Genomic DNA, 22,288 nt, shown 5'->3' on the forward strand with positions numbered 1-22,288 from the left:
GCCCAGCCACTCGCTGTTCCATTCTTCTGCTTTCCTGTTTTCAGAGCCCTGTCCTGTTCTGGCATCACCGTATGAAGCAGTTTGCTCCTCTATCTGTGCTCCCCAGCTACACGGAGAGCTTGAGGACAGGACCCAGTCTGACTCAGTTGGCGCCGCATCTCCAGCACTGGGCTCAGAACAGATCTACTTGTGGACGATGAGTATGTTGGGCACTCGGCATGTGCCTAGAACACAGCGATCATGAAATAGCCCTTACTGTGATCAAGAGGAGCTGTGGGGTTTTAGGTAAAAGCATAGGCCTCAGAGTTGATGGCTTCAGGTCACATCCCAGCTCTCTCCACATGTGTGACCTTGCTCAAGTCATGCAAACTCTGTGCTTCCTTCTTTCCATCTAAAAAGGGGCTGGCCATCATGGTGCCTACTTGCAGGACGATGATGAGAATGAATGCAGAACAGGCTGTGAGACCTGAGCCTGGGCCTGCAGTGAGTGCTGCGAGAGAACAGTTTTGTTCTTAATATCATCCCTGCTACCCACACTGCCCAGCAGGCCTCGATGAGAGAGAAATCCAGGGGAAAATGTTGGAAATCCCTAACCCTGTGAGAGGTAAGACAACCCAGTGTGGGGAGCCCCCGGCCCTCCTTCCCCTTCTCCCTGCAGGGTGAGCTGCTGGCTTCATGCTCCCAGGAAGGCCAGCCAAGGCCAGGCGTCCGAGTTCACAGCTGGGCGCCACTGCCAGTCAGCTTCTGCTCCCCGAGTCACCAGGCCAGGCTGTGTCCAGAGAGGCGTGGAGACAGCCAGGAGCCAAGGCCATGAAGCCAAAGGTCATTTTAAAAAGCACTTCTGCTGCTGGCCCCAAGTCAGGAGACAAAAGAAAGATGGGAAAGAAAAAAATAAGGTATTGTGAAACTCAAACAGATGTTTGCCAACAAAATCACCAGGAACCAGAAAAAGAGGGAAGAAGTGAGACAGGAATCAGGGTTGGGCCCGGGGGCGGGGGAGTGAGGGGAAGGATCTAAAAGCAAGGTGGGCTGGAGGGGGCTGGGAGAGGCAGGGGGAAATGTGCTTCCATCTGTAGTTAGCACAATCAAATCCAGTCACGCATCGCCACATGGGGCTTTATTATAATCAGGCCACAGAATTTACTGCAGCCTCCTCCCCTTTCCCCGCTCTCGGTGCTGGAGCTGACAGCAAAGACTGTTATCAGTTGCAAGCAGCTTTTCAGGACCTCCCCCCACTCTGAGCCCTTTATCTGGAGGTGAGGGTCTTGGTTGTGGGGAGATAAAACATGCTGTCCCCCTCCCTCGAGACTGGTACAGAGAACAGGAGAGCTTTGCAGAAAGGAAGGGGGTAAAATAAAAAAAAAAGCTATGTCCACTCCCCTCCTACTCTTCTTCCTTGGGAGCCTGAGAAAATCCAGGGCTTTGGGGGCTGGCTGAGTCCCCCTCAGCCCTCCTTGTCTTCATACCACGGGGGAGTTGGGGATCTGGCGAAGCTTCGAGAACAATGCAAAGAGGGCGGGGGTGGGGGAGGAGCAGGTGAAAAGAACAGCACCAGCCAGGAGGGGCTGTGCACGGGCTGCCTGCAGTGAGAGGGCAGGAGGAGGCCCTGGAGATCAGCTCTGTGGGAATTCACCAATGACGCAGGACGCAGTAGGGCTTGGAATTAGTACAGACACGCACAACTTCCCGGGCCGAAGGAGGCCCGGCGGCTGGCCGGGCTCTAAGGCCTTCTTTGTGTGAGTCATGGTCAGGCCCTGGAAAGCAGCCCCTCTGGGAGGTAGGGGCTGTTGGGGACATGCTCAAACCTGCAATGTAGACCCAGAAAGCTGGGGGGCCCGCGGGGCAGGGGGTGGGAGAACACTCTGACGGAAAACCACAGCACACTATCTCCGCGACACACCCTGTGCTGTGCTGCAGACGTTGCTGCACTCAGGGCCCACTTCTATTACTACTTGTGACATCTCACTTGTCCCCCAACAGCTCTATTGTCCTCCACATCTCAGGAGTTCCTGGGGAAGGGGGTCTGTGCATCTGTGTGGTATCCATCTTGATCGCCCAGCTCGGCTGCTGGCTCAGGGCTGGTGCCCATGGTGAGTTAAAGACTATTCACTGTGACATATTTTTCTAAATTTAATTTTTGAGATAGGGTCTCGCTCTGTCACCCAGGCTGGGTGTAGTGGTATAATCTCGGCTCACTGCAGCCTCGATCTCCCAGGCTCAAGTGATCCTCCAAACTCAGCCTCCTGAGTAGCTGGGACAACAAGGCATGCACCACCACGCCCAGCTAATTTTTGTATTTTTCGTAGAAATGGGGTTTTGTCATGTTGTGCAGGCTTGTCTTGAACTTCTGGACTCAAGTGATCCTCCTGCCTCAGCCTCTCAAAATGCACTGTGATTTATATTACTCGGTCACCAACAGCAGCAGAAGACTGGTAATGTGCATGTGACATCCCACCACGCCCTCGGGGGCCGGGGCAGATACAACACCCATTTTACAGATATGGAAACTGAGCCTCAGAGAGGCAGGTGGTTTGTCCAGTCACAGAGTGGCTGCTTACTGGAAATCTCAGGGCCATTTCTCCAGGAGCTCTAGGCCGTACATGATGAGGACGCCAAGGGCTTAGAACCATGCCCGGCATGGCATAACTGCTGCTTTTGCTCTTGGGTTCGCTCACACGCACTTCCTGATCACTACCAGCCACGGGGGCACATTCCTGGGTGCTAGGATACTGCCATGAGCAAGGTCAACGGGCTCTCGGCGTGTGGAGTGGCCATTCCAGGGGCAGAGTCAGACAGAGCAACACCAGGGAAAGGAACCCATTCATGACACAATTCCAGGAAGTGATGAGCATTTGAAATAAAATAAAGGGCCATTTGTGCGGGTGGGGACAAATGGGAGCCCCCACTATTATTCTGATAGATGGTATTACTGTCACCACTGTGTTCTGAGGCAGGGCTAAAAACCAAAACCAAACGTTCAAACCTAACTAAGCTTCTACTGTGTGCCAGAGGCTTGGGAGAAAGACAAGTATGACCCAGCCCCATCTTTCCAAGGGACAAAGAGGCAGATTCTCCTGCGTTCACTCACTCCCTTGACACCTGTGAACCGAGCTTCCCTATGCCTGCGCCTCCCGGGGTGCTCGGTACCGGGCAGTGAAGGAGAGCGCCCCACTCCCTGCCTTCACAACTCAACGTCTGGCTGAGATAGATAGGGAACAAATACGAGTAACAAACAAACAGAATAAATAGAAATTGTGACAAGTGTTACAGAACAAAGGAGACAGCAGACAGGGAGAATCCCCAGGACACAAGGAAATGAAAAGCCTGGTGGAAGCGGTCACCTTGGGAGGCACCACGTGTCCCCCGCCTGCCTCCTGTTGCCACCCAAGGCTGCAGGAAGAGGCCTCCTCCGGATTTGATTTCAGTGCCGCTCAGTCCTGGATGATCTCTGTGTTTCGAAGGAGAACTTGCTTTGGGCCAAAAAAACACATTACTTAGGTTCAAGGGTAGTAACTGAACTGAAAACCAAGGCAGCTGTGATTTGGGGGAAGACAGTGAAGAACAAGCCAGGATGACATAAAGAGAATTTTGTTTTGATGGGAGCAAGCACAGGTTTTGAAGGAGACCCTGATCCAAATGGAGTGGAGAGAGCTAACTCATAAACGAGCAGGAGCAGGAGACAGGTTTTCACAAGGTTTACACCAATCATCATTAACCCCAACGACAGGGGATGCTTCTGGGTCCTCACACCGCAAAGGGACTGAAGGATTTTGCTTCCTGACTGAAACAGGCCTCCAGACCAGCACTTCTAAATGCCTTGCGCTGGCTGAGCCAGTCCTGAAGATCCACAGTGAAACACGGAAATGAGAAATGCGGACAGGGCAGGGGAGGTTAGGTACAGCAAAGTCTATTTGATTAAAATCTTAGACTGGGCATGGTGGCTTATGCCTGTAATCCCAGCACTTTGGGAGGCTGAGGCAGGCAGATCACTTGAGGCCAGGAATTCCAGACCAGCCTGGCCAATATGGTGAAACCCTGTCTCTACTAAAAATACAAAAATACTAGCCAGGTGTGGTGGCGGGCGCCTGTAGTCCCAGCTACTCGGGAGGCTGAGGCAGGAGAATTGCTTGAACCCAGGAGGTAGAGGTTGCAGTGAGCCGAGATCGTGCACTCCAGCCTGGGCAACAGAGCAAGACTCTGTCTCAAAAAAAAAAAAAAAAAATCTTAAATCTGAGAATGTTGCTCCCCAACTATTTTTTTTTTAAACTATGAAATGTCCTTATAAAAAAAAAAATACGAGAACAAAGGAGAGAGTAGCTAAGGACTTACTACTTTGTTTTTTTTTAACATCCTTATTTTAATAAATTAAACAACTGGTTGCTGTAATGTGGGTGTGTATAGGGGAGTGGTTACTACTGACAAGGAAAATCTTAACATCTAGATAGAATGACCATGGTCCTGTTCGTCTTGGCTTCTAAGATGTGGTCATGGTTCTCAGACTACGAGGTCCTCAATGCGGGGGCTACACTGCCCACTGTGGGCATCTAGGAAAGCATGGGGGTGTTCCAGGTTGTCACAAGGACTGGGGGCACTCATGACACTCAGAGGCACAGGCCAGGGATGTGAAATGTCTTGTGATTTGCAAAGCAGTCCTGACAAGAAAGTACTGCCCGGTCCCAAAGTCCAATGATACCCCTTTCCCCAGCTAGGAAGCATTAGCCAGGGGGTGGGGGCTGTGCTCTCTGGCCCCCAGGGGCCACGGCTTCCCCTTCCTTTCCTGCCTTTGCAGTCACTGGACATCAGAGGGCACTGCCACTCCAAGGACATGAGAATAAGTATCTCCCGTACCAGCCACCCTCCCCCATGAGCCATTCTGGCCCGTCTTTGAAATAGGAAGGTTGTTTACACTTGCTCTGCTTTGAATCCTTGTTAATAGATTATAGTTTTTTTCCCCTACAAGCTTTAATTGACAAACTAAAAGCATGCTGCATCCATAATTTTGACACTGGTTTTTACAGGACATGCCCATAAAATCTGAGTCTGAGCCCCACTAGTCTCTAGCATGAACAAAGAATTTTAAACCAGAGGCTTGATGAGAAACTTCCCACTGCCCCTCACCCTCCTCCTTTCCCTCACCTGTTATCCCAAGGCATCCTGGTCTCAGACTCAGCTCTTACCTGTTTCAGGCTCTGCTTCATCCTTTTCCGCAGGTTCCAAAGGTGTGTCTTGGAGCTTTTCCTTCTGTGGGGCTGCGCTGGAGAAGACGCCAACTGGAGCCCACTCCAGATACAGGGGGACATGGTGGAACTGCAGAGACAAGAGTGATGGCCCTGTGGGTCCTCATTACAACACACTGCTAGGGAGGGACTCAGTCCCATGCAGATCACAGCCCAAGGGTCACAGAGGGTGGGCAATTCACCCAAGAATGGAGCCGGAAGGAGCCCAGCCCAGAGCCCTGACTGCTGTCTACTCCCTGAGGACAACACTCGCCCCCGCGCTGCATCTCAGGGTACAGGAGAGAGGCTTTAGTCTCTGTTGCCACCAGACATACGGCAGCTCCAAGGCCCTCTTTGTGTTTTTTCCAATCAGAGTATGAAACGCTAAAGTTTTATACTTTAGATGGGAGTGGGACGAGGAGAGAGCACATCATTGGTAAAGTGCAGCTCTCCAGGAGGAAGTGTGAAATACCCATTAAGAGAACACACTTTCTCTCTATGTGCATATAACCACGGGCAACACCTGTATACGCATGCGCGTGTGTGTGCATGCAGATGTTATTTTTTTAAAAGGATAGCTGGGCATAGTGGCACACACCTGTAGCTACTCAGGAAGCTGAGGTGGGAGGATCCCTTGAGCTCAGGAGTTTGAGGCTGCAGTGAGCTAGGATTCCACCACTGTACTCCAGGGAAATCCTGTCTCTTAAAAAAAAAAAAAAGGGGGGGGCCGGGGGGTGATAAACAAGACACTGATGACACCTGCCTCATTAGGCGGCCACTGGGGAGCTGCAGGACAGGGTGGGAGCGAGACTTGTCAACAAATGCCCTTTTTGAATCTTTTCAAATTTCATACTCCATGAAAGCCTTGCAAATTAGTTATGTTTCAGAAACATACACATGCTTCAGAGTGAAACAGACTGGTGTGCAGACAGCGAGCTGCATCACACTGAGCTGTGCGATTGTGGGCCAGGGCATCAGAGAGGCCATCAGTTTCCATATGTGCAAAATGAAGACAGCAGTCTTCTTGTTGGTGAAATAGACACCGCCCAAAACAGGAGGCCTCACCTAGTCAGTGCTCTCAAACTGTGGCTCACACAGAGAGAGCCTTTGGTGGTGGACATGTCCTCCCAAAGCAGAAGGAAGAAAGGATGGTGTCACATTCCAAAGGATGCTCACATCTCAGTCATGGGGCCCCACCTAGATAATTTTTCTTATGGCTCAGGCACAGACTGACTTCCTGAGAGCTTAGTGACCACAGAGTCCCAAGCTAAACACTATTATGGGGTTAAAGTGGCAGAGAATGAGAAATCATTTCCTTGCCAGCAAAATGGGGACATGAATATCTATCTCTCAGAATTATTGGGGGACATGAATATCTATCTCTCAGAATTGCTGGGGGACATGAATATCTATCTCTCAGAATTGCTGGGGGACATGAATATCTACCTCTCAGAATTATTGGGGGACATGAATATCTATCTCTCAGAATTGCTGGGGGACATGAATATCTATCTCAGAATTGCTGGGGGACATGAATATCTCTCTCTCAGAATTGCTGGGGGACATGAATATCTCTCTCTCAGAATTGCTGGGGGACATGAATATCTATCTCTCAGAATTGCTGGGGGACATGAATATCTCTCTCTCAGAATTGCTGGGGGACATGAATATCTATCTCTCAGAATTGCTGGGGGACATGAATATCTATCTCTCAGAATTATTGGGGGACATGAATATCTATCTCTCAGAATTATTGGGGGACATGAATATCTATCTCTCAGAATTGCTGGGGGACATGAATATCTCTCTCTCAGAATTGCTGGGGGACATGAATATCTCTCTCTCAGAATTGCTGGGGGACATGAATATCTATCTCTCAGAATTGCTGGGGGACATGAATATCTCTCAGAATTGCTGGGGGACATGAATATCTATCTCTCAGAATTGCTGGGGGACATGAATATCTCTCTCTCAGAATTGCTGGGGGACATGAATATCTATCTCTCAGAATTGCTGGGGGACATGAATCTCTCTCAGAATTGCTGGGGGACATGAATATCTATCTCTCAGAATTGCTGGGGGACATGAATATCTATCTCTCAGAATTGCTGGGGGACATGAATATCTATCTCTCAGAATTGCTGGGGGGACACGAATACCTATCTCTCAGAATTGCTGGGGGAGACCAAGGTCTGCAAAGTGCTAAAGTGCCGTATAAACAGAAAACACTTGCAGTGGCCCCACAGGGTATGTCTATGTCTTGAACCCCTAGAACCCACGAATGCGCCCTTGTTTGGAAAAAGTATCTTCGCAAATTTCATTAAGTGAAAGATTTTGAGATGAGATCATCTTGCATTATCCAGGCAGACCCTAAATCCAATGACAAGTGTCCTTCTAAGAGAAATACAGAGGAAGACTAAGAGGAGAAGAGGAAATACCACGTGAGGATGAAGGGAGAAACTGGAATGATGCAGCCATGGGCCAGGGATCCCTGGAGCCACCAGAAGCTGGAAGAGACACAGATCAGACTCCCTAGAGCCTTCAGAGGAAGCACAACCCTGCTGACACCTTGATTTCAGACTGTGGCCTTTGGAACCATGGGACGATCTATTTCTGTTGTTTCAAGCCAACTGGCTTGTGAAAATTTGTTATGACAGCCGCAGCCAGCAAACTAATACACAACTGTTGGCTTTTTTCTAAACCAAGAACCAGGAGACAGCCCCACCTACAGAAATGACTTTCATTCATCTCATTGTAGCTACAAGATTGCAAAAGCATCAAGAATGCTCATTCTTGGGCAAAATAGGGAGAACTTTTTCTCTACAAAAATAGAGAAATTAGCCAGAAATTTGCCCTCCACAAAAAATAAAAAAATTAGCCAGGCATGGTGGTGCACGCCTGTAGTCTCAGCTACATGGGAGGCTGAGGAGGGAGGATTGCTTGAGTCCCAGAGCTTGAGGCTGCAGCGAACGAAGATGGCGCCACTGCACTGTAGCCTGGGTGAGAGAGATCATGTCTTTAAAAATAAATAAAATACATTTTTTTTTAAAAAAAGAATGAACACATTTAATTAAAATTAAAATGTTAATCCAAATTAACATGGGTAAAGAAAGCCAAAGAAAAGCTAGAGTCAGGCAAGGAACCAAGGCATGCTTTCTGGAGGATGGTTTAGAACTTCCCTCTCCCGGCCAGGTGTGGTGGCTCACACCTGCACTTTGGGAGGCCGAGGTGGGTGGATCACGAGGTCAGGAGATCAAGACCATCCTGGTGAACATGGTGAAACCCCGTCTCTATTAAAAATACAAAAAAATTAGCCAGGCGTGGTGGCGGGCGCCTGTAGTCCCAGCTACTTGGGAGGCTGAGGCAGGAGAATGGCGTGAACCCGGGAGGCGGAGCTTGCAGAGAGCAGAGATCGCGCCACTGCACTCCAGCCTGGGCGACAGAGCGAGATTTTGTCTCAAAAAAAAAAAAAAAAAGAACTTCCCTCTCCCATTCTTCCCTTCCAGATGGGTTTTCAGGCGGTAGGGATGACACTCAACCATGATCCAGACCAGTGGCACGTGAGCTCCCACGTGCCACATCTGTGAATCCACAGTCCAGTGCACCCTCTCCCTTGAAGCAGCCCTCACTGGTCCTTCTCCAGATCGACTCCGGGTCTCCAGCAGCCCTACCTTGGAATAGGCCAGATGCCTGAAGGCCCTGCGGGCCTCCAGGGGCTCCAGGAACTCCACGATGGCGGTGATTCCACCCTCTGGCAGCAGCACGCGGCCTAGGCTGCCAAAACGGCCGAAGGTCTCCTGCAGCTCGGCCGCCAGGGTGCCTGCCGGGAGGTTCTTGACCAGAATCACAGTCTTGCTTCGCTCTGCTGCAACCTGCAGAGAGGAAATGCCCACATGTGGGACCACAGGAGGGAGGAGGGTCCCCAGCTGACACCAGCAGGGATTGTGGGGGTCTCCAGATGAGGTTCTCCATTTGGAACCTCAGCAACCAGGCACTTAGGAGATGGACCCAGGAGGAACCAACCTCTCTGGCATGATCCTTGTTGCAAGGCTGCCAGGCAGCTCTACAGAGGTGGGTAAGGCCTGGGGCCCTGAAGCTGGAGCTCCTGGATCAAATCCCAGCCCCTCCTCCACTCGTGAGCAGGGCTGCACCTTCCTAGGCTTCCAGGGGCTGGGGTCTGCATCTCAGTACCAAGGCTCCTGAACTACAGACCGCCCACCTGCTACCACGTGCAGCCAGCAGAATGTGCTGCAGAGTTAACGCCCCCTGGGAGCAGCCCTCAGCTCTCAGGAGTTGCTGGTCCCCTTGTCCTTGGGTGGGATGAGACTGAGGTATGAGCGCTGCAGGCTTTCCCCTAGGCAGAGCTCCAGGCACCCACAGGGCAGCGTACTGCAGCAGCACTCTGCACCCTGGGCTCCTCCCCTTCCCCGCATCCCTTTCTCACCAGGCTTTTCTGCACAGCCCCCAATACTGTTTGCCCTTGAATCCTTGTGTCAGAATCTGCTTCTGGGAGAATTCAAACTAAAAGACTAGCTATTCAGCCTTGAGAAATGTATTTAACTGTGCTTCAGCTCCTGCAGCGACAGCAAGGACAGAGCATCTATTTCACAGGATAGCTCTAGGAAAAGTTTTCATTAAAACGGTTAGTAAAAGTACATGTAATATGAGCACTCTGAAAACGTTAGCAATAATTTTATTAAAAAGTAATGTTGGAGGAGAATAGAAGAGCCAATAAAATATAATGGAAAAATCTAGGCATATGGCCTATCTGGGAATAAGTCTTAGCTCAGCTGCTAATTTAACCTGAGACTTTGGGTCAATTACCTTGTTTCTGTGGGCCTCAATTTTCTCATCTGCGAAATCGGCTAACAGTCACACCCATCTTATAGAGGCCACACAGGGTTAATATGAAGATTGAGTGAGGTGAGGGGAGTGAAAACCATCTGCAGGTGGGAAAGGCTGGGCACCAGTGGGCCTTTTAGGTGCAACTCAGGCTGCAGTGTTACAGTTAGAGAGAGACTCTGGGGCCAGAAAGCCTGTGTTCAAATTCAGTTCCGCCATTATGAGCTATGAAGTGACTTCACCCCTCTGTGACTGTGGTTCCTTCTGTAGAGTGGAAGCACAGTACTGCTGCTTTCACAGGGTGGCCATATGAACGAAATGAGCCAATTAAACACGTAAACTTAGAAGAGTGCTTTGGTGAATCTTAATATATGTTAGCTATTAGTATATTTATTTTATCCGTCTATCTATCCATCCATCCATCCATCCATCGATCATCTATATTCATTCATCCACCATCTATATTCATTCATTCATCCACCATCTATATTCATCCACCATCCATCCACCCATCCAGTCGATCCATCCATTCATTCACCATCCATATTCATCATCCATCCATCCATCCATCCATCCATCCATCCATCCATCCATCCATTCATCCATTCATCCATCCATCCCCTATCCATCTTCATCCATCCATCCTCCTTATCCATCTTGAGGCAAAAATTTAAGGCCTGGGAAGGCTGCTGAAAGGGCTGTTTTGGGAATCAGAAGCCCTGAGTTTTAGTCCAGGCTCCTCTCACAAATACTGTTTGACCTTGTAAGTCACCTCCCCACTCTCTGAGCGTTGGTATCCCAGATTGTAAAATGAAGGGGTCTCATGATGTCTTAGGGGCCCTCTAAGCTGCAGTCATCCATAAATCTAAGACCTGCTACTTCGCGGAGAACAGGCGCATGGAGGTGCTGGACTCTTCCCTGCTACGTTCAAGAAGGGTCAAAGTCCCCGAACAGACAACAGATGCTCTGGGAAGCCACTGGGTAGGGGAGTGAGATGTTGGGGGTCCCGATCTGTGTGGGGGAACTGTGGGGTTAGAGGCAGACCTATGGCTCTGGACAGACAGCATCAGGGTCAGATAGGCCACTTGTCTGAGCCCATGTAACATTTCTTCCTTTCTTTAGAGACAATTTAGAAATCAGTAATAGTCCTTAGAAGGCCAGATCCTTAAATCCATCTGCGTCTCCCCTGGAAAGGCCATTCCCGACTCTCCAGTGGCCGCTGGCTGGTGCCGCCGAGAGCACTCACCTGGCTGAAGGAATCCAGGCTGACCCCGTTGTCTATGAGAAAGCGCCGCACTTCCTGGACGAGTTGGGTCTCCCCGAGAGCCACGCGCACGGCCACACTGCCCTTGGTCTCCTGTGGGAGAGGAAAGGAAGAGTCCTGGTTGGCTGTTGGCCAGGTGACTTGCTGGCCCTCCCATCTCCCAACAGCCTGCAGAAGAGGCTGGGATGGAAATGGATTCCACTGATGCTGCTCATCTTCCCACATTGATCAGATGCCCCCAGTGGCTCTGTGCCCTTTTTTTTTTTAAAAAAAAAAAAAAAAACAGTGTCTCACTCTGTCATATCTGTCCCCCAGGCTGGAGTGCAGTGGTGTGTTCATGGCTCACTGCAGCTTCAATCTCCCAGACTCATGCAATCTTCATACCTCAGCCTCCTGAGTAGCTGGGACCACAGACGCACCCCACCACACCCAGCTCATTTTCATATTTTTTGTAGAGATGGGATGGGGTTTCACCATATTGCCCAGGCTGGTCTTGAACTCCTGGGCTTAAAGCAATCCACCTGCCTCAGCTTCCCAAAGTGCCAGGATTACAGGTGTGAGCCACTGTGCTTGGCCCCCAATGGCTCCGGCTTCCCAGGTCTCACACAGTAGATCCGGGACCCCAGGGTCCCCCTGCAGGGTCTCCCTCCCCTCATCATACGGGTCTTTGCTGCCACTCCCATGCTGAGCTCATCCCACCGCAGGGATCCTGCAGCTGTTGACCTTGGCCTCCAAGGCTCTTACCCACATTCCCTTGCTCCATTCGGTTTCTGCTTAAGTGTCATGTTGCTGACCAGTCCAGCCTCACGGTGACACCCCATCCCTCCCTTGGCTTTTCTGTTCTCTGTCCTTACCAGGCCTGCTGCACTGCACCTCTGCTAATGTGTCAGTGTCTTCTCGCTCACCAGAAGGCACCACAGGAACCTCACTGCTCCTCTTTGGGGGGTTGCTGCATTCCCAGAACTCAGAGTACTCGGGGGATATGAAGCGGCTGCAGGCCCCCAGCTGGCCTGGGTCTAAAGCTGTGCCATCCAACACAGTGCCACAAGCTCCTCAGAGTCACTCATTCTGTGAAATGCAATGCGATGCATCCAAAGTGCTCTCCGTGGAAAACACACACGGAATTCCGTGAGGAAAAAAAGACTATAATAGCTTATAATTTTTTTTAACATTGTGCATATGTTGAAATTATAATATTTTGGACGACACAGTGGCTCAGGCCTGTAATTCCAGCACTTTGGGAGGCTGAGGCAGATAGATCACCTGAGGTCGGGAGTTCGAGACCAGCCTGACCAACATGGAGAAACCCTGTCTCTACTAAAAATACAAAATTAGCCAGGCGCGGTAGTGCATGCCTGCAATCCCAGCTACTCGGGAGGCTGAGGCTGGAGAATTGCTTGAACCCAAGAGGCAGAGGTTTCGGTGAGCCAAGATCATGCTGTTGCACTCCAGCCTGGGCAACAAGAGCAAAACTCTGTCTCGGAAACAAACAAACAAACAAACAAAAATATCTTGGATAAACCGAGTTACATCAAATATATTATTAATATTAATTTTGCCTGTTTCATTTAGCCTTTTAAACACGTGGCCACTAGATGATTTCCAACTGCACATGTGGCTCACATTCCCTAATGGACAGCCCCGACCTTCAGTACCTGGTGGACAGCAATGGGCAAGGAGCTTATGAGCCAAATCCACCCATGTCCTTTGTTAATCTGATGAAAAACACTCCCAGGTTTGCCTGGGAAGAACTCAGCTGCCTCTAACTCCAGATGCATGTTTTTTTGTTTGTTTGTTTTTTGAGACAGTCTCGCTCTGTTGCCTGGGCTGGAGCGCAGTGGCATGATCTCGACTCATTGCAACCTGCCTCCTGGGTTCAAGTGATTCTCTTGCCTCAGCCTCCCAAATAGCTGGGATTACAGGCATGTGCCACCACACAAGGCTAATTTTTGTATTTTTAGTAGAGATGGGGTTTCTCCATGCTAGTCAGGCTGGTCTTGAACTCTTGACCTCTAGTGATCCGCCTGCCTCAGCCTTCCAAAGTGCTGGAATTATAGGTGTGAGCCACTGTGCCCAGCCCAGATGCATGCATTTTAAAAGAAGGTATGAGGATACAAAATATACAAAGAACAGGGTATTTTCAGGCTTTCTGCAAAGTACTTTAGATAAAGTATACTTTGTACTGATATATATATTTTTATATATACATAAAAATATACTTTATATGACTCCTGCCTATAATCCCAACACTTTGGGAGGCCAAGGTGGGATGATCACTTGAGCCTAGAAGTTTGAGACCAGCCTGGGCAACATAGTGAGACCCTATCGCTGCAAAAATAAAAATAAATTAGGCATGATGGCATGTATCTGTAGTCCTAGCCACTCGGGAGAGTGAGGTGGGAGGATTGGTTGAGCCAAGAATTTGGGAGGCTACAGTGAGCTATGAGCTATGATCATGTCACTGCACTCCAGCCTGGGTGACAGCAACTTGTCTCAAAAAAATAAAAAAAAAATTACAAATATGTGTATAAGAATGTGTGTGTGTGTATATATATATATATATATGTATATATATACACACACACACCTACTTGAATATACCTTTTAAAAAGTATCCTTTTATAGAAGGTACAAAGCACATATAGGATCCAAAGCAAAGAGCAGATATGTCAGCAGCATAAGTCTAGAGATCTAATATAAACACACAACATGAGGACTAGAGTTAACACGGGAGATTTCTGCTTCTAGCAAAATCTTTTGTAGTAGATTTTAGGTGTTTTTTGCCACACACACAAAAAGGGCAAGTGTGAGACGATGGAAATGTTAATTGGCTAGCTTATGGTAAGTATTTCGCTATCTATATGTCTATCAAAACATCATGTTGATTTTTAAAGCTATGTGATGTGGAGAAGCAGGATGGATGGAGAATTCAGAAGGAATAAGGCTAGACTCGGGAGAGAAGGAGGAACGGAACCCAGTGACCCCTCCCCTGGCTTCAGAGACCTGGGCTGCCTGGGCTGCGGAAATCGTGAGACACGGTTCAGAGCCAAGGCACCGGAGCTGGCCAGACCTGGTGTCCTCCCACCTCCGCCTCTTTGCAAGTCTGTGACCTTGGACAAGTTATTGTGTCCCTGGGTCTTGGTTTCTTCATCTGCACAGTGGGATACAAGAACCCCTACTTCACGTGGCCATTGTGAGAAGTACCATGCACTAATGCTTGTGGCCCAGTGGAAGGCTCAGGAATGTCACCTGTCAACACTACTGTCAATCACATTCTCTGGGGTGGCTCCACACAAGGGCATGAGAAGCCAGGGCTAGAGGCTGGCTGGGGATGTTTCCAAAGGGACGGCTGGGAGAGCACGTTCCATTCCAGAGACCTCTGGGAAGGCCCAAGAGGAAAGCCCTGGAGGCCCCAGCCTCACAGCTGACAGCAGCACAACGTGCCTCCTGTTCTTTCTCCCCTTCAGTTTGGCCCAGATCCCAGAGAGGATTGGTCGGCTTTACTCACGTGGTCAAAAACTTGACTCTTGGTGGCGTTGTACTTCTGTGCGATGGCATCAGCCACGGCATTCGGCCCCATGAATAATGTGTTCCAGTTGTGAGAGCTAAGAGGCAGGAGGCAGAACAGGGAGATCAGACCAAGCTGGAGGAGGGGAACTTGCTCTCAGACATGAATCCTGTAAGAAATGGGCTCCTAGGCCTGCCTTTCTACGTTCCTCCAATTTCCCTATCATGGGCTACATATACAGGGCCTGAAGACAACCCGATGACAGGGACCATCCCTAGCAGTGCTTCATCTGTGTCAGGGACTAAGAACTTCACATACATTCACTCATTGAAACCTTACAGCACCACAAAAGTAAGGCACTACTATCATTCTCCGATTTTACAGATGAGAAAACTGAAGCTTGGTAAGGTATGAACTAAACTCATCAGGAGTCAGAAGACCCAGGCAGCTTAGAAAGCACAGGGTGAGGATGGTAGACGGTTGGGGTTGGGGCTCAGCAGCTTCAGGGACACTGAGGACCTGGTGCTGGTGGCTTTGTCCTGGGCCTCCTTCTTTTTCTTGTAGGATGACGATCCCAGGGCACTGGCGTCCTCGCTGGCTTCCTTCTTGATGGTGGATGGTAACACGTGGAGCATCCTGCCCTGGACGGGGATGACAGGAAGGGAGTAAACAGAAACCCTGCCTTTAAGCCGTGCTTCCTGGTGGAGGATGTTGGCTTCTGCCACGAGTAAGGCGGACCCGGCACTGATCAGACGGCGGGAGAGAGGTCAGGTACGTAACCACTCTCTTCCCACCTGACACAGGGACTCGACGTTGTAAGGCCACCTGACACAGCTACACACAGGAAACTTCGATCAGTGTATAACCCGCACCCGCAGCCCTCTCCCCGCCCCTCAAGCCTGCATCGCATCCTGTCCCTGCACCGGTGAGTGAGAATGTGAGCTTCACGCCGGGGGGCCAGGTCTGGCCTGATGGCAACAAGGGGGTCAAGAAATCATGAATAAATGAATGAACGAGCAAAGGAAAACGGGTGAGGATGAGGTAGCCTGGGGCTTGAGGATGTATGCTAAGTAGATGACTTGGTAACACTGGGAAAAGAGAAGTTTCTTATATTCCACTGTGGCCATTTTAATATGCCTCTGTAAAAATTCCTTTCTTCTTACTCCTCTTCCAAGATGGGATCTATAGAAATGGAGAGCAAATTCATCCATTCAAGGAATATTTTTTCAGTGCCTGCTATGTGCCAGACACAAGTGTAGGTGCCACAGATCAGTGACCAGAACAGATCAGACCCTGCCCTCATGCGATTTCTTACCTTCTAGTGGCTTGGCGGTGACTTAGCATGCCACTGCACGTTTTCTTAGGCCCACAAAGTGGACGCCTGTGTCCACAAACACACACAGACACACATACACAGCCTTTCCTGACCACGTGAGCCCACAAAGTGGATGCCTGTGTCCACATATACACGGAGACACACACACACACACACACACACAGCCTTTCCTGACCACATGAGTCCCGCAGCCTCCCGGCCAGGCCAGGAGGGGCCTCACCTGGAATACCTGCCCGTCCACCTCCGAGTAGGCCTTTACAGCATGCTCAGGGAACATGAAGGTGACGAATGCAAAACCCTTGGGTTTCTTGGTCAGGCTGTCGATGGGGTAGTGGAGCTCAGACAGGGGACCTGAGGACAGGAGAAGTGTCGGTCTCTGGTGGGCCAGGCCACTCAGCCCCAGGGAAGAACGTGGTTCTCACCTACTACACGTGTAGCCTGCCTTGAGCAAATCACTGAGCCTCCCCATGCCTCAGTCTTTTCATCTGTATAACGGCACAATGGTACCTAGTTCACGGGCAGCTGCAACAACTAAATGTGTTAATGCGTGCATAGCGCACTAAACAGTGCTTGCTAGAGTTAGTGCCAAAGAAGCGTCTTCTCTGATGATATCAGCATCATGCTCAAATTAAAGCACACCCTTTCTGCAGTGCTTTCCCCTCTGGACCCCAGGCTGTGGCCGCGTCCCCTCTCTGGCTCTTTCCTTCCCAAATGGACGTTTGGGGTATATCAAAGAATGCCCACTCAGCCCAGCCATGCAGTGTAAGCCGGGATGCCAGCCTGTGTGAAGGATCTGGTGAGCAGATCAGGGAATGCAACACACAGTTCCATTGGGGGCAGGCCCCAGCCTTGGAGGTCAGATCAGTTTTCCTGATGGCAGGCCCTACTCAGGGCATCCTTACCCTGACAACGGGGCCTACATCAGGTGTTCAACCTGCAGCTCCGATCCTCCACAACCTACAGCTGGCCTCTGAATAGACATGGGGAGACACCGCTGGGATCTCAAAGGTATCAAGACCTCCCCTCATCCTGAACCCTCCCTTCCTGCCCTTCAACAATGGTAACTCTACAAACAAACACAGCCTATTGTCACCAAGCTGGACTATGGGCCCTCAAGCCCATGGTCTGAGAAATAACAGCAACAACACCACTAACCTTGACACTGTCAAATCTATTTGGTGCTCAGCTTGGATAAGAGGACTTTACATAATGAAGAATTCAGATATGGAGGAACGCCATGTAGGTATACTCGTCAGGCGAAACCTGTACAGTTACTCAATTCCAATACTGAGTGGCAAGAGTTTGGACAGCAAGGGAGAATCTCAAAAAAGTCATCCAAATCGCTTCAATTCTGAATTTGGAGAAGTTAGAGAGCTCAGACAGCAAAAGATGCCAGAGATGCTATTAATACCTTTTACTTCCTGTCCTGCAAATCCCTGCATTCATCATGTCACTGAATCCTCACAGCAGCTCAGGGGTACTTGGTACCATTTTACAGAAGAGAAAACTGAGGCAAGAGATGTGGAGTCGTGTGCACACTGGGACTTGAACCCAGGATGTCAGAGTCAGAGCCTGGTTCCCACAGCCGCTGGGCTATCCACAGCCCAGGGGCCTCGCCCCTACCGTATTTGGAGAAGAGCTTCTCCAGGTCCTCCTCGGTGCTGGTGTAGGGCAGGTTCCGTACAAAGAGCCTTCCGGACTCGGCCAGGTCCTCCTCCTCTTCGTTCTCCCCGAGCATCCGGCCTTGCCAGGATTTGGTGGTATTCTTTGGCGCAACATTGGTGGTGGGGACGTTCTTTTCCCTGAACACCTCGATGTAGCGCCCGCCTGCAATGAAGAGGAGTCAGGGCTCCAGGGGCAGGCCTGGAACTTGCCAGCGACTCCCTGCTGGTGACTCCAAACTCTTCTCTGCTGCCTTCCAGAAAACACAATCAATGTGGCAGATGACAGCACCCAACACCTGCCCTGTCACCTGGGGTGGCAGCGTAAGCCAACCCCAGGCCTGAACCCAAATCTCACTCACCCTGCCAGTTCAGCTTCAGCCCTGGAGGGAGCCTGCCTGAGTTATCCCAGACCACAGCGATGCAGTCTCTAAACTCCGGGCTGTATTCTCTGGCACTGCTTGTTGTTCTGCCTTGGGAAAGGTCTTAGGTGACAGCCCAGCCCTGGGTACTTACCTGCTGATGATTTATTTACATGCACAGCCCGTGTGCCTGATTAGGGTACTATTATCACCGTATCCTGCACAGGCACTACTAGCTGTTCAATAAATACCCACCTCCTGACTTGCTAACGAGATTCCCAAGGCCCTCCATCTTCTCTAACACAACTCAAGTCTTCACTGGGGTTGACGGCTGGATTCAAATCACTTGTCTTGCCCAGGGATTGGTCAAAGATTACATCCCTGGGTATTGTTCCAAAGACCTCCCAACTCTAGGGAATTTGCAGGTGCTGTTCCCTCTACTGAACATCCTGCCTGTAGAGCCAGAGCCTGCCTCCTCAACTGCAGGTTTGTGTACCAATGTCGCCCCTCGGTGAGGCCAAAGCAGACAGGACCCTGTTTAAAGCCAAGCCTCCTCAAATCCCTGCCTTCCCCAGGACCCGTGCCTCCTGTGTGCTTTCCTGTAGCATGGATCACACATTTAACTACCTGTCTCTCCCTGCTAAGTCAGTTTACTCTCTGTCAGCTCCGGAAGGGCAGGGATTTGGGTCTGTTTGCTCCCTGCTGTGTCCCCAGTGCCTAGAACAGTGTCTGCAGAGAGTCAGTACTCAACAAGAACGTGTAACGGAAATGAAGGAACGAAGAAATCCTGTAACACAAAGACGGCACGTGGCCAGGGCTTCCTTACCCATGTACTCCCGGTTGCATTTTAGAGCTTGCTTAACTTCCTCTTCATTGCTGAAATCCACAAAGATGTATCCTGACAGAGGACAATGACAGAGGTAAAATTTGCAGGCCTTGCAGACATTTGTGGGGGTACCCAGAGGAATACCCCTACTGTGCTAGGAGCAGAAAGTGAGGGAGAAACCTCTACTTTTGCCAAATCTCCAAAATACAAAGGGTCTCCCTCTCTCTCTCCCACCCACAGACCAATTTCCCTCTGCAGGGAGCATCCAGACCCCAGCCTGGTGTTGTGGATGAAGATGCTGAATGCCAGGAGTCGGAAGCCCAGGAGGCATTTCTGTCTCCCTCCAAGCCTCCCCCCACCCCTGACTGGCACCTGCTCCAAGCCATTCTCTGGAGAAGGGCCTGTGGCTGAAGCATGAGGACCCATCTAGGTGCTGGAAGCACCGTCTCCACACCCACTCTGCTCCTGGGCGCCTGAGGCCTTGACTTGCACAAAAAAACAAGCAAATGGGGGAGTCTTTCCTCTAGCACAAGAGGCTCCGCTTCCTGACCTCTTTGGGCCTCAACCCCATGAGGCAACAAGATGAGGACCATTCCCCTGCTTTTCTGGGGCATTAAGGAAATCCTCCTGGGGCACCCAGCTAACAGCTGGCAATGTCTATTACTTGGTCCAAAGCCCTTGGGTTTTCTGCCTTTAATCACAAGTCTGTTTAGATGCTTTCGGTGACTCCTCTGTGTCCTCCTTTCTTATATCCAGGCACCTCATCCATCCCTATAAACATCGTCCATCCTTCTCCCTCCTCCTCTCCATGGCCACACCCTGGGCCCCATCACCACTGATCCTCCCTTAGAGGATGGCAAACGCCTGGCTCCAGGACCCATTCTTCACCAGCCAGGGACCATCCTAAATCTGATCACTGCCCTCCCCTGCTCTAAGCTCCCAGGGGCCCCTGCATCCTGACTGAAGCCCACAATCTTTTTCTTTTTGAGATTGGGTCTTGCTATGTTGTCCAGGCTGGATTTGAACTCCTAGGCTCAAGTAATCTTCCCACTTCAGATTCCTGAGTAGCTGAGACTCACACAGTCTTTAATGAGGCCCCTGAAGCTTAAGAGGCCCAGCCTGCCTCCTCCCCAGCTCTCCTGCAGGGGACATTCTGCTGCTTTTCAACATTTCATGCTTGGATCCCAGCTCCCTCCAACTCCAGGGCCTCCAATATGGTTTTCTCTTGACCCCGACAACTCAGATATGCTTCTTCCTGCTCCCTCTCTGTTCTCTGACGTGCCATAAAAGCAAGGGTACCACCACCATCACCACCACCACCATGAATATTAACAGCAGCTTTCACTGAGTGTGCAACAGGGGCTTAGCACGGCACTAAATGCTGTACACAGAACCATTCACGCAACTTGGTGGGACAGGTTTACCTGACTGCACAGAAAACAAACAAACAAACAAAAAAACTGAGGCTAAGTCCCTTGTCCAAGGTCATAGGGCTCCTACCCGAGATCTGCACCTAGGCAGAGCCCTTTCCCCTGACCTCACCCTGCCCTGGAATCAGTCTGCAGGGAGAAGGATGGGTGGCTGAATGGTCGGCCGGGTAAGCGGGACTTTCCTGATAAGAGGAGAGTTGGGGAAGAAACGCAGAAACGTGACAGTGAGGAGACCATCCCTCAAGCACACTTTCTTCCCCAGGTGTCAGCCTAGGCAGATCTCAACTGCTTTGCCCAGGCCAGTGTCTTCTTGCCAAAGACAGAGTACACATCCAGCGGCTTCCAGCCTCCAGCCTCCCTGCAGCTAGAGGGCCTCAGCGTGGTTCTCTTGAGAGGCAGCAAGTCTGCTGCTGAATCTCCCGCAGTGCCCTGGTCTGGCCAGCAAGGAGGAGTAGGCACAGGCGGTGCCCACCTTCCTGAGCTCAGACACTCTGCCTTCCAGCCACACTGCTCATCTCAGGGACGCCGGAACCCAGGGCTCTGAAGCCAAAGGAGGTGCCTGGTTGCCCAGAGTGTAAACCTGCGGGGAGGGTGGCACGGGGCAACACCACATAGGCTCAGCAACTCAGAGCCCTGTGCACCGGCAGAGCTGCCTGTGGACTTAGCCCAGCAAACCCCAGCACCTGATGGCATTTGTTTCAGTGCAATAGGTGAGCCCACTGGGATAGGCAAAGGCTAACATGAGGAAGGGAAGGATGAAAAGCACAGGTGAAAACTCCATCCCTATACACCAGGCCTCCAAAGGCTGGGGCAAGAGATGCAGCTTTGACCTGCCCAGGCTGACCACATCCACATGACTGAGGACCACAAATAGGAAGAAAAACGGGTGCCCTTAAAAATTCTCCCTTATTCAACTACCCCAACCTTCCATCTTCACTGTCTGCCCCCTTTCCCACCCGGAAACATCCCAGATCTTACCTGTTTTATTCCCATGAGCGTTTCTCACAATTCGAATGGCCACTGGTTTCAGGGGTGCCAGGAATTCCGTAACATTTTTCTGTAAGAAATTTTTTTCCCCTTACCAACCACATAATAAAAATACAACCCAACGAAAAGACATGGGGCAAATTTCTGAATCAGAAAGGATTACAAAGTGTTTCATTCTTTACTTTTTCTCTTTCCTTATACATATCTCTTCTCCAATTACCTTGGAAAAAATTTGAAAAAGAAAATTGAAGAAATGAGTAATATAAATATAAAATAGCAGTGTCACTATCAGCATTAAAATAGCGATGTCACTATCAGCATTTTAAGGCATTGTTTCTCCCACAGATAATTTTATATACTTGGGATTAAATCTGGCTTTTTTCACTTCTCGGTAAGCTTGAGTATTTGGTTTTTGTGTATTAGTTTTGCAAGCAGCCACCTCGTGGTTTTTGCTTTGTTAATTAAAGCATGTGATTTTCAGAATGGTTGGTACTGAAAGAATTCTGACAAAATTACAAGACAACTCAGTGACTTTAATAAAACCTAAGTGCTTGCTACTCTGAAGTTTGATAAGTTGTAATTTGGAAATTTATAAACATAGAGTACCAGAACAAAAAAAGATTTCAAGAGAAAAAAGGGCAAAAGACATGAACGGGCACTTTCCAAAAGAGAAGATATATTGGCCAGGTGGGGTGGCTCACGCCTGTAATACCAGCACTTTGGGAGCCCAAGGTGGGAGGATCACCTGAGGTCAGGTGTTTGAGACCAGCCTGGCCAACATGGTGAAACCCTGTCTCTAACTAAAAATACAAAAATTAGCTAGGCATGGTGACGGGTGCCTGTAATCCCAGCTACC

At 50.1% G+C, this 22,288-nt stretch overlaps 1 protein-coding gene across 1 annotated transcript in view; it reads right to left on the minus strand.

The window, feature by feature from the left end:
* RBM19 (RNA binding motif protein 19) overlaps positions 1 to 22,288 on the minus strand; it is a 142,671-nt gene that overhangs the window by 107,103 nt on the left and 13,280 nt on the right. Inside the window, exons 8-16 of the mRNA XM_005572333.4 lie at positions 21,424 to 21,502; positions 19,016 to 19,087; positions 17,790 to 17,993; positions 16,387 to 16,517; positions 15,350 to 15,471; positions 14,831 to 14,927; positions 11,305 to 11,415; positions 8,888 to 9,088; positions 5,178 to 5,307 (exon numbers count right to left, since the gene is read on the minus strand). Coding sequence (XP_005572390.3) covers positions 5,178 to 5,307; positions 8,888 to 9,088; positions 11,305 to 11,415; positions 14,831 to 14,927; positions 15,350 to 15,471; positions 16,387 to 16,517; positions 17,790 to 17,993; positions 19,016 to 19,087; positions 21,424 to 21,502 — 1,147 coding nt within the window. The remainder of the gene's footprint in view (positions 1 to 5,177; positions 5,308 to 8,887; positions 9,089 to 11,304; positions 11,416 to 14,830; positions 14,928 to 15,349; positions 15,472 to 16,386; positions 16,518 to 17,789; positions 17,994 to 19,015; positions 19,088 to 21,423; positions 21,503 to 22,288) is intronic.

Source organism: Macaca fascicularis, chromosome 11 (genome assembly GCF_037993035.2).
Source record: "Macaca fascicularis isolate 582-1 chromosome 11, T2T-MFA8v1.1".
Taxonomy (NCBI): domain Eukaryota; kingdom Metazoa; phylum Chordata; class Mammalia; order Primates; family Cercopithecidae; genus Macaca; species Macaca fascicularis.